Source organism: Petromyzon marinus, unplaced genomic scaffold, assembly GCF_048934315.1.
Source record: "Petromyzon marinus isolate PM22_M1 ecotype Great Lakes invasive population unplaced genomic scaffold, UKy_Petmar_22M1.pri1.0 PM_G_Scaffold_15, whole genome shotgun sequence".
NCBI classification, from domain to species: Eukaryota; Metazoa; Chordata; class Hyperoartia; order Petromyzontiformes; family Petromyzontidae; genus Petromyzon; species Petromyzon marinus.
This window is the reverse complement of record NW_027422706.1, coordinates 3511317-3527918: the sequence shown is the minus strand read 5'-3', so window position 1 is coordinate 3527918 and position 16602 is coordinate 3511317. Positions and strand designations below refer to the sequence as shown.

At 44.6% G+C, this 16602-nt stretch overlaps 1 protein-coding gene across 1 annotated transcript; it reads right to left on the bottom strand.

Moving 5' to 3' along the window:
• Positions 1-12883: 12883 nt before the first annotated feature.
• On the bottom strand, positions 12884-16040 carry LOC142910695 (uncharacterized). The gene is made up of 2 exons (XM_076060088.1): positions 15953-16040; positions 12884-15221 (listed from the first exon to the last, which is right to left on the bottom strand). Exon 2 carries the CDS (start codon positions 15206-15208, stop codon positions 14591-14593), a length of 618 nt encoding a protein of 205 aa, XP_075916203.1. The 5' UTR covers positions 15209-15221; positions 15953-16040; the 3' UTR covers positions 12884-14590.
• Positions 16041-16602: the final 562 nt, after the last annotated feature.

Genomic DNA, 16602 nt, shown 5'->3' with positions numbered 1-16602 from the left:
CGCGGAATGTGTCTACCAAATGAGCTGTCTCTGTCATGTCGCTCGTCTTGCCCCAGCTCCGCCCTTTTTTGCTCGATCAGTACAGAATATCCTGCTGACTTAGTGTTAATATTTTTTTCCTCTCTACCCTCGAAGTTGTCAGTCCTATGTTTTCCTGTTTTCATCCGTATCTCTCCCTCCCCTCTCTCGAGTCGTGAGGGGGAATCTCTGTCAAAACCACTTTGATTGGTAGCCACACCTCTTGTGTGACCTGTCTCTGGTTTACGTCCGCGTGGCTCGGAGTGTGGTAAACTGTTACTCCTGTATGTGTTATGTGTATCAACATCTGGGGGTTTCGCTGGTGCATTCAGCGCCGACTCTTTTTCTCTCACGAGGGCGTGCAGACGCTCTACCTCCTCTATTAGGGACAGTTTCTCCTTCCTTTCCCTGTCAAATTTTTCCCCAGTCCATAATCTTTCTCTGTCTATCTGTGTGAGGAGATACGAGTCTAACCTTGCTATTTCTGCAATTTTTACGTCACGTTTGGCTTTGCTACATTTCATCACATCCTTAAGTAGTTTCCTCCTATGTGCCTTAACATCTTCTATATGTCTCCCCTCCCATACGTCTCTCTGCTCTGTCTGCTGTCTAGCAGTCCGTCCAGTACGTTTTAACACAAATTCACGATATTGTTTTTCCATAGATTCTATCTCCTCCTCGGAGGTCCATTCTGTATCAGTGTTATGCGTTGGGATGTCACCCTCAGAACGTTGCGGGTCATGTGCCATCTCTATTACGTAGTGTAGTTAATAGACCTAAGAGTGTATCTTAACTCTAGTCTCTTATGTGTGGCGTGAGTTACTCTGGAATTCCACTTCAGAGTACATATAAAAACATTCGTATCACAGGATGTGTTGGTTCAACTCGAGCAAATAATCTTACCCCCACTGTCTTTGTTATCCACTGCTACTCTGGTATTTTCCTTCAGAGTGCGTTTTTTTGTTTGTTTACACCGTTTACAGTCACAGGGCAATGTTAGTTCACAATACCTTGATTAATACAACAGTGATTCGTTCCTTAATTTAAGCATAAACTGTCTGCGAGAGATCCCGGATACGAGCCCCCAATTTGTTGTATATGTGGGTGTGTGAAAATTGATGAAAAATAATTAAAATTAAATGAAATTTGAAATTTGCATAATTAATCCGAAATTATGCTAATTTGTGTACTTATGCGTGTAACTATGCTAATTAGAGAGGTAATCGTATTAATTTATACGAGTGGGTGTGGTTGTGTTAATGATAACCTTTATGATAATCAGGCCCCGCCTCGTTGACGAGGTGGGGTTATCAATCAGGATAACGCAATCAATCGTGTGCCGTTACGCTAGTGTCAATTCGGCCTCGTTGTCTAACTACGTATTATTGATCAGCATAATACAATGATTCTCGCTTTAACACTCCCCGAGTGTTCATTTTTTAGGTCCCAAGTTCATATCATTCGCTTTAAAGTTTAATGAGTGTGGATTGGTGTGTTTATAGTTTAGGTTCCCGAGTTCATATCTCGTCGCAGGATACAGATTTATGCAAAAATTCCAGGAAAGAATCACACGACCACTTCTGTATTAATCAATTTATTTTCTAATTAAACCTTAACTATAATATGTATGTGACTCTCAATCTCGGAACTTCAACACGGTATCCACACGGTATCAAGACAGTATCATCAACGACTGTACGATTTCACTTTGATAACACATGGACCCCGCATAAAGCGATTGCTGTTAGTGAGAGAGAGAGTCAGCACATGCCAACGCTATGCTACACAAAAGCTTATACGTTATAATATGAACGATCATTATGCTTGAAATGGTCAGCACATTATCACAGGCGATTGATTAACATCCAACGGTATTCATATAAAAAGACAATCAAACAGTTATTATTTCCAAAGGCATAAATGTAACAACAGATCCACCGGACAGAATATAAGATTACCGAAATGGCTTAGTGTGAGGGTATGCGGCAGAACGTGTTATCTCACGGGAGATTAATTAATTAATTCGTGAATAAGATTGTATGATCAGAAAATCAGTTTAGCACGATTCCTCCCCGGGAGCGTAGCTCCGTGGCGAAGGTGCCAAGGGTTAATTCGTATTGATGGATCGGTTGGTAACTTATGCGATTAGAAGTACAGTCCAAAACAAAATATTAAAGAGGAAAATTATGAATATACTTATAAATGTCAGACTGTTATCACACGATCGATGCTTCCACAGCCAGATGGTTCACGGACTTGAGTGTTCGCCTCTGGTTAAGGACCCGTGTATGTTTGAGTGATATGAATTGTTTTGAATAGTCAGTGTTTGGAATTAATTATTTGCGTTGCCATACGCTGAAGTTGGCATCGCTTGTAGAAGTAGCCTCGCTCCCTTTAGAGCGGTGAGGTGTGTGGGAGTGCGTCATACGAATCACCGCCCTCCTCCACGCAGCAGCCAGCCTCCGTCCACGGGGGAGAGTTGCTTGATCGCTCTCAGTGCTGCTCAGTGGACACCTCTCTCCACTGCTGGATGAGCTGCGCGATCACGCTCGTGCTGGTTCGCTGACAGCAGTTTCTCTCCGCTGTTGGATGAGCTGCATCGGCACGCTCCCTCTCTCTGGGTGGAGAACTCGAACGTGCTCGTTGCTGGTTTGCTGAAAGCAGGTTTTTCTCCACTGCTGGATGACTCAAGTCGCACGTGCTCTTGCTCTGATTTGCAGAAGCTCTTGCTTGGTGCGTCGGTCGCTCTGCAGCTGGACTCAATGTAGAATCAGCAATACTCTGTCTTTCAGCTCTTGGAAATCACACTAGGTGACGCCTCACTACCCTGCGAGTCTTGCCAACGTCAGTGGGTAGCGACGGGGCCACTTTGGCTTCTGCTCGCCGCCCCCTGCTCTGCAGCTCGCCGGCTGGCGACCTGTTGCTCTCGTTCCCGATTGGAACTGCTCCTGAGCCGACCCACTGGTCGAACTCCCCGCGTTCCGACCTCCTCCGAGTCGAACTCCCCGAGTTCCGACCCCCCTGGTCGAACTGTTCCGAGTTGCTCCTCCGAGTCGAACTGTCTCCCGAGAGTCGACCCCCCGGGTCGAACTCTGGTGAGCCGACCCACTCCTGTCGAACTGTTCCGAGTTGCTCCTCCGAGTCGAACTGTCTCCCGAGAGTCGACCCCCCGGTCGAACTCTGGTGAGCCGACCCCCCCCCCAGTCGAACTCCGGTGAGCCGACCCACTCCTGTCGAACTGAGGTTTCAATGCTCAGGATCCTCTTTTTATGCCCAAAAATCCCTTCACTCGGATCCTGCCCACAAGGCGGGGTTTCTTTCGATTTTTGCTGTCAGGATTTGTTCGTATGTATCTGCGTCCGTGTGTGTGTCCGTACGTGTGTCAGTGTGTGTCCTTGTGCATCACCGACGGTATATTCCGTTGTCATACTCCTACCATAAAACCCACAAGTAAAACAATCAAATGTTATAAATTGTCTCGAAGGCGCCTCTCTGTCTGGGTGCACAACCTGGAGGGAGGGGCGATATTCCCTCCGACTCTCACCGACACACAAATACAGAATCATAACAGAATCAGTTATGATTCTGTATTAATCCAAGGTCTGGGTCAGCTTCCCGTTGTGGTGTTTGACTCGTTTTTCCCCAAGCGTATACACACTCCTACCCCGCGCTGCAGGGATACAAAGACGGCCGGGATCTCCCTTTCTCTCCGACCCTGGGTTTAACATCGCCCTTTGCTTACGTTGCAGTTTTGCTGTGCTCTTGCATTTCTTTTCCTCTCTACTCTTACTTTAACCCTGCTTATTATTTGCGTATGGGTGGAGGCTAGAGCATTTATGTTGACTTAGGAAAACCTGATTGTTATAGGCTTCGGGTCAAGTCGTATAGAAATTATTAAAATATGGAAATACATTTCATATTAAATTAATAGACGGGTGATGGTTACATTGACGTAGCTTGTGGCAGGGTTCAATTGAAGTGGGTGTGAAGATCAATAACTTTAGCCTACCCTGTCGTTGAATTCCGATTTTAAGTTACTTTAATAGTAATGTAGAACCAATCAGCTTTTTGACTGAACTATATCTAGGCTAACGCAAACTCCCAGTGACCCTGGCTTGGTGTGTTTACGTCAGCCCCTGGCAATTCGCTGTGCTCTGCTCTCTATCTGCTCGCTCTGACCCTGGGAGGGCTCTGAATGTCAAAATCGTGTTAGTGGGTCAAGGTAAATATGACCTCCACATGCCATGCTGAGGCCTGGTTTGGTGTTTTTATTCATTATTAAAATTAAAAGAAACAATAGAAATATGTATCTATATGTATTGAAAAATTACTTGTTAATATTAAGATGGAAAGGGGGCATATACAACAGTGTATAAGTGTATAGTGTAGTGTATAATAGTGTATTGTATAGTAGTGTTTAGTGTAGTGTATAGTGTAGTGTATAAGTGTTAAGTATAGTGTAGTGTATAGTAGTGCAGTGTATAGTGTAGTGTATAGTTTAGTATACTAGTTATCACGTGACTAGTGTAGCTAGCCAGGTGGTGACCACACTCGTGCGTGCATCTCCACTCGTCCGTGTCTGCAAGTAAGCGCTCGTGTGTGTATGTGCACCCGCGTGTTTGTTCGTGTTTGTATGTACGCACACTGTTGCACATGGTTCGCTCGTGTGGGTGTGTAGTGGAACGCACTGCTCATGAAAACATTGCCTCGTTACACGGTAAATGCTGCGGCACAACAGGAGGGAACTGCAGTGATGAGGCTCTCCACTCTTGGTGCCGTGAATTAAAACAGCGCCAGGGTGGAGAATCCCGTCCCTACAGCTCGTAGCTGTGACGGAGCGAGAGTGATCAGCGGACAGCCACCATGGTTGCCAGGTAAGGGGAGACTTCACCCGGAACTCTCCTCCACACGTGTTCCCCTTGAACATTGTCGCAATAAACGTACGGTCAGGAATCTTTAAAATATCCGACCTTTGTTGTTCCGCAAGAATATTAACGCTCAAACTCGTATCGAACTCTTCATGAATTCACTTGGTCAAACAGTTCAGGTACTCGGCAAAGCATTTCACCACCCAGTATGCAACAGTTAAACTATCTACTCCAAATCAACACCGAAATGTCAAATTATCATCCACCATTGACTTCCACATCGATGGAAGCCATTTGCCATGACATCCAAGCCATTAAACACCGGAACAACGAACGTGCCATTCAAGTACATCTTGAAACCCATTATCTGAAGAAGTTTGTATTAAACAATAACTAAATAATAGAAACACGTTTACAATATTGAGCGAAGTTATAGTCACGGACTTTTTCCAACTTTAGCTCAACAGGACCACAAAAGCTCGGATATGTGGTGCAAAATAAATGAATAAATCTGATTGAAATCATCAACTGGCCAAATACTTTCCGATTTCAACATCACCTTATAAAAGAATAACATTTTAAATATAAGCGCACAACTTTATCTATCTGTGATGAGCGCTGCACTTTCCGTTGTTTTCATGCAGGGGGCGCTACAAACCTACGCACCCCCTGCATGGACGACGGAGGCGCAGGGACAGACGTTCGATTACGTTGGAATCAATCTGCAGACGGCGGTCTTCTCGCACGGCCAGCTCAGTGTTGCCTTATCTCGATCCCGCAATCCCAAACAGGTGAAAGTCCACATCGAACCGAACCCCCGGCAAGGCCATCTACTTAATGACGAGAGAAAATTCACACGAAATATCCTTTTCAATTAAGTCTTCCACATGTAAATTGATACAAGCTTTTAATGAAGAAATAAAATCATCCAATTCAAAACACAACACAATTCAAAGATGTTTCATTTTAAAACTTCAAAACGGAGCATGGGGTACTTGCGTGAATGCGTCCTTCATGTGCAAATGTTGTGACTTTCCTGGCCTGAAGGCCGTCAATGTGTTGGACCCTTATTGGTGCACAGCGTCTCAACAACAGCAGTGGGGTTTGCTTCAACCGATGGTTACGAACATCCAGACGTGAATCAGCAAGGAGCATTTCTAGTCCCAGTTAGACAAAATCTACGTCAACACGTAAGACAAAACTACAATTCGTGTTGTAGAGAATGTACCTGCTCCTATACGTGTAACTTTCAAGTGGTATGCCTTGTAACTGATGAATGATCCGAGCGTGCTCCCTATTTCAAAGACGATGAGTTGCTCCAGAAGCAGACGCTTCGTGAAACACAAAAGTACCCTTTGACCTGTATCACAAGAACAACGGGTCTCACCTGAGTTCTCTGTACAGGTTACTTCCAAAACACACACACACACTTTGTCCTAACATCACTTATTCAATGTTTGACCCTCACAGACAAAATGTTACCTGTACGCGCACAGTCAGACAAGTATTAATTCTAAATTATTGACGGGCATATTAACAACATTTAATTACTGCAGCGAAATATACTGCATCACGTTATATCGTATTAACAAGAAGCTGTTTTAAAAAAATACGCACCATCTGCTTAACAGTGTATGTACAACGTACTATTGTTGCGTCATTCAAAACGAGTAGACCGTTGCATGCTGGCGTCTGGGTCAAAATGTAGCAAATTCAAAACATTACGCTACAAATAATAAGTCACGGCGTTTCGATGGCAAAACAAGCAATCGTCATCAGGTGGGACAAGCACAGCAGCAATAAGCAGAAACTGCTGGAGTACGCGCCTACTTCTTCAGCAGTTTCTCTTGCAGTGGTTGTCCCACCTGATGACGATTGCTCGTGTTGTGATCTAAACGCCGTGACCTGTTATGTTTCTACCCACGTGGTGACTTTACCGAAATAACTCAACAGTGTGGTTTCCTGCAGTCACAAAAGCTTCGAATCAAGATTACCTACAAACTACACAATTGAGATGACGCATCAATCATGGCCCCCTACTGACAGGCTCTTGTCCACATGCAGGCTGGTGCAGGGCCACTACCTTGTGCCACACAGGGGCAGCTGCTACTTGGGAATGCTCTTCGAGTGTTTCAGACGAGGTACGACACTAAACTCCGAGTTGCTGAGGCGGTTAAGCAAGCACCATGTAAATGCAATTATGATAACATAGTGAATGCTTGGGGGCTTATTGTCTCTCGCTCCTGGTTAAAGATCTACCCAACCCACAGGTCCACAAAGACTGGCCGCTCGCTCTTACTCTGCAGGTTGCACCTAGGAACTGAGTGTTCAACTTCACGTTCTTGTCATTAAAGGCCTGTGACAAAGGTGCATCTATTGTAGCGACATCGTCTCAAGCTTACACATCTACCGGGTCTACACTTGACTTTGTATTGTCTCGGAGGAAGTCCACCCACACCTCCACATCCACAAACTGCTGGGAGTTGCCTCGCTCTGCCTCACAGTCAGAATTCTCCTCCTGCTTCACGTTGCCTCCATCGATGTGAAGGTCCCATTTTGGAGTTGAATCTTCATCTTCACATTTTACCGTCACTTCTTCGCTCTTCACCATCACTTCTTCCCTCTTCACCATCACTTCTTCACATTTCACCTCAGTTCCTTTTCAGTGTCCAAGCTGGGATTTTCCTCCGGTTCTTGTATCATGAGGGATGGGCTCATTGTGGCACTTTGACTTTCACAAGCTGATTTCAGACTCCACTCCTTGCAGATCCTCTGATGCTTCTGTGTTCTCTGGTGTACTTGACGATTTTATGAATCTGCAAACGCCTTCCCGCAGAGTGCACCTGAAGTGTTTCTCTCCTGTGTGTGTCCTCTGGTGTTTTTTTAGAAAAGATGACTGTGAAAAGGCATTCCCACACAGACTGCACTTGAAGGGTTTCTCTCCCATGTGTGTTCTCTGGTGTCTTTGACGATTTGATGAATGTGCAAACGCCATCCCGCACAGAGTGCACCTGAAGGGTTTCTCTCCCGTGTGTATTCTCTCGTGTCTTCGAAGATGTGACACATGTACAAAGGCCATCCTGCACAGAATGCACCTGAAGGGTTTCTCTCCTGTGTGTGTTCTCTGGTGTACTTTAAGATGTGGTGACTGTGCAAACGCCTTCCCGCACAGAGTGCACCTGAAGGGTTTCTCTCCTGTGTGTGTTCTCTGGTGTTTTACAAGAACAGATGACAGTGAAAATGCCTTCCCACACACACTGCACTTGAACGGTTTCTCTCCTGTGTGTGTTCTCTGGTGGGTCTGAACAACTGATGAATGTGCAAACCCCTTCCCACACAAGATGCACCTGAAGGGTTTGCCTCCCGTGTGTGTTCTCTGGTGGGTCTGAAGAACTGATGGCCGTGCAAATGCCTTTCCACACACAGTGCACTTGAAGGGTTTCTCTCCTGTGTGTGTTCTCTGGTGGGTCTGAAGAACTGATGGCCGTGCAAATGCCTTCCCACACACAGTGCACTTGAAGGGTTTCTCTGCCGTGTGTGTTCTCTGGTGTCTTTTAAGATGATATGACTGTGAAAATGCCTTCCCACACACACTGCACTTGAAGGGTTTCTCTCCCGTGTGTGTTCGCTGGTGTCTTTTAAGAGCAGATGAGTGTGAAAATGCCTTCCCACACACTGTGCACTTGAAGGCTTTCTCTCCTGTGCGAGTTCTCTGGTGCTGTGTTAAATTTCCAGTCCGATCCGTGCTGTATGCACGCTGGTCGCAATGTTGACTTGTCGTACCGAGCTGCTGTGCTGACTGCCTTTGCTCCATCAGACCAGCGTCAGCTGCAGACAGAAAATAAGAATATACACACCATCTACACGTCAGTATCGAGGCACAGAGGAATGCATATATACAGTCACATGTGACTTACACGTCTATACTTATTCATATATTCATGATGCAGTGAAAAAGTTTCCCAAATTCCTCACACGGGCTGTCATGGCACACAATGAGAGGGCAAATGGTCACAAATATGCCTGGAAGCCCTCGTATCTTCAAGATGAATGTTAACTCAAAACTCCGAGTACATAATTTCGGCAAAGGGTGTTGAAAACAAAACTATTTGTGTTATGCAGAAATGCATGAATTAATGTTCAATCGCAACTTAGAGGTGTGAATCCAGGCTCAGATGTCCTTGACTGCTGGGATGAACAGATTCGACTTCAGCTGAATGTGTGTGCTGTGTTCACCTCCTGTTTCCATTCTTACAAAGAGTTGCAGAGGAAAACAAAAATAAACTATTGTTTTGATATAACGTCCGTGTTCAACAAAGTTGATAGATCTTCTTTGGTTCTTTCGGTAAAGTCACGTAGAATGAGAATAAAATAATAAAATAAAACAATTAAATTCTCACGACGTTTCGGCCACAACACAAGTGGCCTTCTTCAGGTGAAAGGAACAGACCTGTCGGGACGACAGAGCTACAATGAACGCTGCTAAGATTCGCAGCGTCTTTTAAGCTGGTTGAGAGAAGTGAGGCACCTTGACAAAGGGGTTTACAAATCAAACAGGATAATTTAGCATAGACTTTACTGCAAACACAAACTTGACACTGTCACACACTGGCACGGGTCAAGAGGCGGTGGCATGTCCAGAATCATGCCTGGCCACCTTCATCTGCTCAGCATTAATGTTTCCTCACTCCACCAAGTAATTAATGAGGATCAACGAACATAGCCGAGGCTAACTGGAGTTTGCGTGTCTCTCTCCGTGGTGAGATGTTAACTACCTCACCTGGTATACAGGAAGTCATGGATTCGATCCCGACCCAGACGCCTCCTGTATATTTGGAGTTTGCGAGTCTCTCCGTTTATCGTCTTTGACCGATAGACATTGATACACGTACTTGATGAGACCTCCTTTGCCAGTAACAAGATATAGTAATAGGTTTTACCCTTTTAACTGGTACAAAAACTGACACCTTTATTCAAGGCATCATGTTTGCAATAACCACAACACAAGCAGTCAAAATGCAAACAAAAGGGTAAAACCTATTTCTATATCTTGTTACTGGCAAAGGAGGTCTCATAATGTAAATGCTCAACCCGAGCCCTCAATACTCTGATGGTGCGCTGTTTTTGAATTGTACGCCTTTTGGCATCTTCTGGTCCAACACCAGTGGAGACTAGGCTCTAAGAAAAGCCGTCTCGGGTGTGGACCAATCAAATTCAAGGACAGTGCCAATATTATTATCAGAGTTGTCTCTTTTTTGTTTGCATTTTGACTGCTTGTGTTGTGGTTATTGCAAACATGATGCCTTGAATAAAGGTGTCAGTTTTTTGTGCCAGTTAAAAGGGTAAAACCTATTTATATTGACACACGTATTCTTGGTTCTTTCGGTAAAGTTACGTAGATAGGAAATAACAATAACAGATAATATAATTACATTAAATAAAGACCACTTGTGTTGCGATCAAAACGTGGGGTTTTTTTGGTTTATTTACTATTTTTATTGTTTTTATTTTATTTTCTATCTACATGACTTTACCGAAAGAACCAAGAATATTAATTCCTGCAGTCACCAAAGTTTTAAGTCAAAACATTCACACACGTTGACAAAGCCTCACCTTGTGTTGTTGTGGGCAGGTCGCTTCTGATAACAAGAGCGGTATAGCAGCTCAAGCGGGCTTGGCCTGCTAACAAAAGAAAATTAAAACTGCGTGAATATTTACAATAAAACAAAGTTACAAAGTGACGAGCCGGGTGAAGACAAATTAAACTTAAGCGAGATAATTAAAGTGAATGCAATCAGGCGAGGGCAGGAGGCAAGGCCCCGCGTGGCTAGGCCCCGCGTTGTAAAGTTCCAACCTGGACATCGATTCCCATGCTCGCTGCTACTCAACTGACATCCCTACGAGAGAGAGGCTCTACCTTGGTAAACAACAACAACAACAACAACCACCACAACAACCACCACCGCAATGAGAATTTCTCACCTCGGATTTCAGTGTTACCTCGTGACGTCACGCGGCAGCAGGTGACTTGACGTCACTTCCGGGGTACCAGACACGCTCCTCCCACAATGAGCGGCTCCGTAACTAAATAAATAAAGATTGGCACTGGAACGTTATCGGCAGTGACCCAAGCGAAGGTGACGTCACGCTCAAGAGCGCGGTGGACGAGCGAATACCTTGGTGACAAGACGTCACTAGCGAGGTACGCCTCCCCCTGGCGTTTCACGCCGATGAAGTAATGCTGAGTGGTGACGTCACAGAACGGGATTGGAGTTTAAGTTGATTTAGATTAATTTTCCATTGCTCCCTCCCTTGGGTGCGTGGGCTCAGCTACAACGACGTGGACATTATTGTGTATACACTGTGTGTGTGTACACTGTGTGTGTGTACACTGTGTGTATGTGTGTACACTGTGTGTGTGTGTACACTGTGTGTGTGTGTGTGTACACTGTGTGTGTACACTGTGTGTATACTGTGTGTGTGTACACTGTGTGTATACACTGTGTGTGTGTACACTGTGTGTGTGTACACACAATGTGTGTGTGCACTGTGTGTGTGTACACTGTGTATACACTGTGTGTGTGTACACTGTGTGTGTGTGTGTACACTGTGTATACACTGTGTGTGTGTGTGTACACTGTGTGTGTACTGTGTGTGTGTACACTGTCTGTATATACTGTGTGTGTACACTGTGTGTGTGTGTACACTGTGTGTGTGTGTACACTGTGTGTGTGTGGCCAGTGTGTGTGTACACTGTGTGTGTGTACACTGTGTGTGTACTGTGTGTGTACACTGTGTGTATATACTGTGTGTGTACACTGTGTGTGTGTACACTGTGTGTGTACAATGTGTGTGTACACAATGTGTGTGTACACTGTGTACACTGTGTGTATGTGTACACTGTGTGTACGTACACTGTGTGTGTACACTGTGTACGTGTACACTGTGTGTGTGTAGTGGGGGGCACAGGTGGTGCATTGCCCAGTCATCTCAGTCAGTGGACCCATGGCATTTTTCCATCAATTTATTTTCAATTTATTATTTTTATTTGTTATTATTTTATTATGAAAATGTTAATTTATTATTTTTATCTTTTATTTTTCTATCTACATGACTTTACCAAAAGAACCAGGAATATGGTAGCGCATTCTCTATTTATTGCCGAGGTTGAAGGTTCAAATCCGACAGGCATATCTGGCTACCCCAGTAACATTCACCACAACATGCGCAGTCTGCTTAACAGCGGATGTCAAACAAACCACTGTGTCACTCACAACGCACATCGCATGTTGGTATCACGGTCAAAATTGTGGCAATTCCAGTAACACTATCCTGAAACTCCACAAGGGAGATGACGCGTCAATGATCGCCCCCTACCGACAGACTCATGTCCACGTGCAGGCCGGTGCAGGGCCACCTTGTGCCACACAGAGGCAGCTGCCACTAGGGGGCGCCCTTCGATGTTTGAGATGAGGTTCGATACGAAACACCGAGTTGCTGAGGCAATTAGGCAAGCGACTTATGAGTGCGAAGATTAACACGGTTGGCTAGGTATGGTGCGAAAGAAGTTATATACACACACAGAGACCCATGGATTAACACGGTTGGCTACGTACGGTGCGAAAGTTACAGATAAACAAGTTTGAGTCGTGGGCCGTGGAAGTTGACCGGGCGCGTGTTGCTACTCACAGTCGTTTAATACGGTTGGATAGACGCTGATAGAGAGACACACAGACAAGACAGGCGGACAGACACAGACAAGAGGATCACAGAGACGACAGAGAGACACAGGCAGAGAGAAACACAGAGGCAAACAGATGACACAGACGGACAGGGACAGAGAGATGTTGAATCGAACACACTGAACTCGCTCCATTGAAAGAGATTCCTCGATCTTCACAATGCCCGGAAGTCGTTCTTATTCTCATTGATTTAATTGCGTGTGGTGTGTACGTGCAAGCAATGTGGGATATCGATGTACACAGATATGAACAAGATCAGCAGACAAGACGTCTTTAATATAATCGGTCTCTCCACGAAACAAAGGAATGTTGAACACGAAATATAAATCCCACGGCCTTCGTGCGAGTCCATAATTACTGCAGCCTTGATTCAGTGCAAGCCAACTGTGGACCGGTTTTGGTGGACACTGTGTGTGTACACTATGTGTGTGTGTACACTGTGTGTGTACACTATGTGTGTGTGTACACTGTGTGTACACTGTGTGTGTGTGTACACTGTGTGTGTGTACACTGTGTGTGTGTACACTGTGTGTGCAAGCCAACTGTGGACCGGTTTTGGTGGACAATGTCTCAACAGCAGTGGGGCTTGCTTCAAGCCATGGTTTGGAACATCCAGACGTTAATCAGCAAGGAGCATTTCTAGTCCAAGTTCGACAAAATCTACGTCAACACGTAAGACAAAATTATAATTCGTGTTGCAGAGAATGTATCTCCTCCACGTGTAACTTTAAGGTGGTATGCCTTGTAACTGATGAATGATCCGAGTGTGCTTCCTATTTCAAAGACAATGAGTTGCTCCAGATGCTTCATGAAACACAAAAATACCGCTTGACCTGTATCACAAAAAACAACGGGTCTCACCTGAGTTATCTGTACAGGTTACTTCCAAAACACACACACACTTTGTCCTAACATCACATAATCAATGTTTGACCCTTATAAATGAAATGATGCATGTGCACACAAAATCAGACAAGCGTTCATTCTGAATTATTGACAGGCATTTTAACAAAATTTAATTACTGCAGTGAAATGTACTGCAACAGATAACATCTGATTAAGAAGCTATTTGAAAAAAAATACGCACGGTCTGCTTAACAGTGGATGTAAAACATACTATTGTGTCATTCAAAACGAGTAGGCCATTGCATGCTGGCGAATTCTAAACATTAGCGACAAATTACACAACTGAAATGAAACATCAATCATCGCCCCCTACTGACAGCCTCTTGTTCACATACTCTTTGGTTCTTTCAGTAAAGTCAGGTAGGTAGAAAAAATAATAGTAGATCACGAAGTTTCGATCGTAACACAAGCGGTCGTCCTCAGGCAGAAAAAAATAATAAATGCAGACCGGTGCAGGGCCACCACCCTGTGCCACACAGGGGCAGCTGCTACTTGGGGATGCTCTTCGAGTGTTTCAGACGAGATACAAAACTCCGAGTTGCTGAGGCGGTTAAGCAAGCACCAAGTAAATGCAATTATTATAACATAGTGAATGCTTGGGGGCTTATTGTCTCTCGCTCCTGGTCAGAGATCTCCCCAACCCACAGGTCCACAAAGACTGGCCGCTCGCTCTTACTTTGCAGGTTGAATCTAGGAGCTGAGTGTTCAACTTCACATTCTTGTCATTAAAGGCCTGTGACAAAGGTGCATCTATTCTAGCGACATTGTCTCAAGCTTACACATTTACCGGGTCTCCACTTGACTTTGTATTGTCTAGGAGGAAGTCCACCCACACCTCCACTTCGACAAACTGCTGGGAGTTGCCTCGCTCTGCCTCAGTCAGAATTCTCCTTCTGCTTCACGATGTGAACGTCCGATTTTGGAGTTTAATCTTTATCTTCACATTTTACCTTCACCTCTTTGCTCTTCACCATCACCTCTTCACATTTCACCTTCACCTGTTCATATTTTACCTCAGTTCCTTTTCAGTGTCAAAGCTGGGATTTTCTCCGGTTCTTATTTCATGAGGGATGGGCTCATTGTGGAACTTTGACTTTCACAAGATGATTTCAGCCTCCACTCCTTGCAGATCTTCTGATGCTTCTGTGTTCTCTGGTGTACTTGAAGATTTGATGAAACTGCAAATGCCTTCCTGCACACACTGCACTTGAAGGGTTTCTCTCCCGTGTGTGTTCTCTGGTGTACTTTAAGATTTGATGACTGTGCAAACGCCATCCCGCACACACTGCACTTGAAGGGTTTCTCTCCTGTGTGTGTTCTCTGGTGTACTTTAAGATTACATGACTGTGCAAACGCCATCCTGCACAGAGTGCACTTGAAAGGTTTCTCTCCCGTGTGTGTTCTCTGGTGTGTTTTAAGAACAGATGACTGTGAAAATGCCTCCCCACACACACTGCACTTGAAGGGTTTCTCTCCCGTGTGTGTTCTCTGGTGTCTTTTAAGAGCAAATGACCATGAAAATGCCTTCCCACACACAGTGCACTTGAAGGGTTTCTCTCCTGTGTGAGTTCTCTGGTGCTGTGTCAAATTTCCAGTCCAATCCGTGCTGTATGCACGCTGGTCGCAATGTTGACTTGTCGTACCGAGCTGCTGTGCTGACTGCCTTTGCTCCATCAGACCACGTCAGCTGCAGACAGAAAAAAATAATATCCACACCATCGACACGTCAGTATCGATGCACAGAGGAATGCATATATACACAGTAACACGTGACTTACACGTCTATACTCATTCATATATTCATGATGTAGTGAAAAAGTGTCCCAAATTCATCACACGGGCTGTGATGGCACACAATGAGAGGGCAAATGGTTATAAACATGCCTGGAAGCCCTCGTATCTTCAAAATGAATGTTAACCCAAAACTCTAAGCACACAATTTCGGCTGTCTGGCTAGAAAAGGAATATTAATAAGAGCTAAATTCAGCTGACATAGCAAAGGGTGTTGAAAACAATACTATTTGTGTTATGCAGAAATGCATGAATTAATGTTCAATCGCAACTCAGATGTCCTTGAATGCTGGGATGAACAGTTCCGACTTCAGCTGCATGTGTGTGCTGTGTTAACTTCCTGTTTCCATTCTTATAAAGAGTTCCAGAGGAAAACAAAAGTAAACTATTGTTACGCTATAACCTCCGTGTTCAACAGAGTTAATAGACGTTACTGCAAACACAAACTGTACACTGTCACTGAGTAAACAGGCGGTGGCATGTTTAGAATCACGCCTGGCCACCTTCATCTGCTTGGCATGAATGCTTCCTCAATCCACCAAGTAATTAATCGAGGATCAACGAACATAGCCGAGGCTAACTGGAGTTTGCGTGTCTCTCTCCGTGGTGAGATGTTAACTACCTCACCTGGTGTACAGGAAGTCGTGGGTTCGATCCCGACCCTGACGCCTGCTGTATATTTGGAGTTTGCGCGTCTCTCCGCTGAGCGTCTTTGACCGATAGACATTGACACACGTATTCTTGTTTCTTTCAGTAAAGTTACGTACATAGAAAATAACAATAACAGATAATACAATTACATTAAATAAAGACCACTTGAGTTGCAATCAAAACGTGTTTTTTTCTTTATTTACTATTTTTTATGTTTATTATGTTATTTTATTTTCTATCTACATGACTTTACCGAAAGAACCAAGAATATTAATTCCTGCAGTCACCAAAGTTTTAAGTCAAAACATTCACACACGTTGACAAAGCCTTACCTTGTGTTGTTGTGGGCAGGTTGCTTCTGATAACAAGAGCGGTATAGCAGCTCAAGCGGGCTTGGCCTGCTAACAAAAGAACAAAAATTAAAACTGTGTGAATATTTACAATAAAACAAAGTTACAAAGTGGCGAGCCGGGTGAAGACAAATTAAACTTAAGCGAGATAATTAAAGTGAATGCAATCAGGCGAGGGCAGGAGGCAAGGCCCCGCGTGGCTAGGCCCCGCGCTGTAAAGTTCCAACCTGGACATCGATTCCCATGCTCGCTGCTACTCAACTGACATCCCTACGA

Coding starts and splice junctions, on each gene's coding strand:
- LOC142910695 (XM_076060088.1), bottom strand. CDS start 15,208: ATGGAGCAAAGGCAGTCAGCACAGCAGCTCGGTACGACAAGTCAACAT.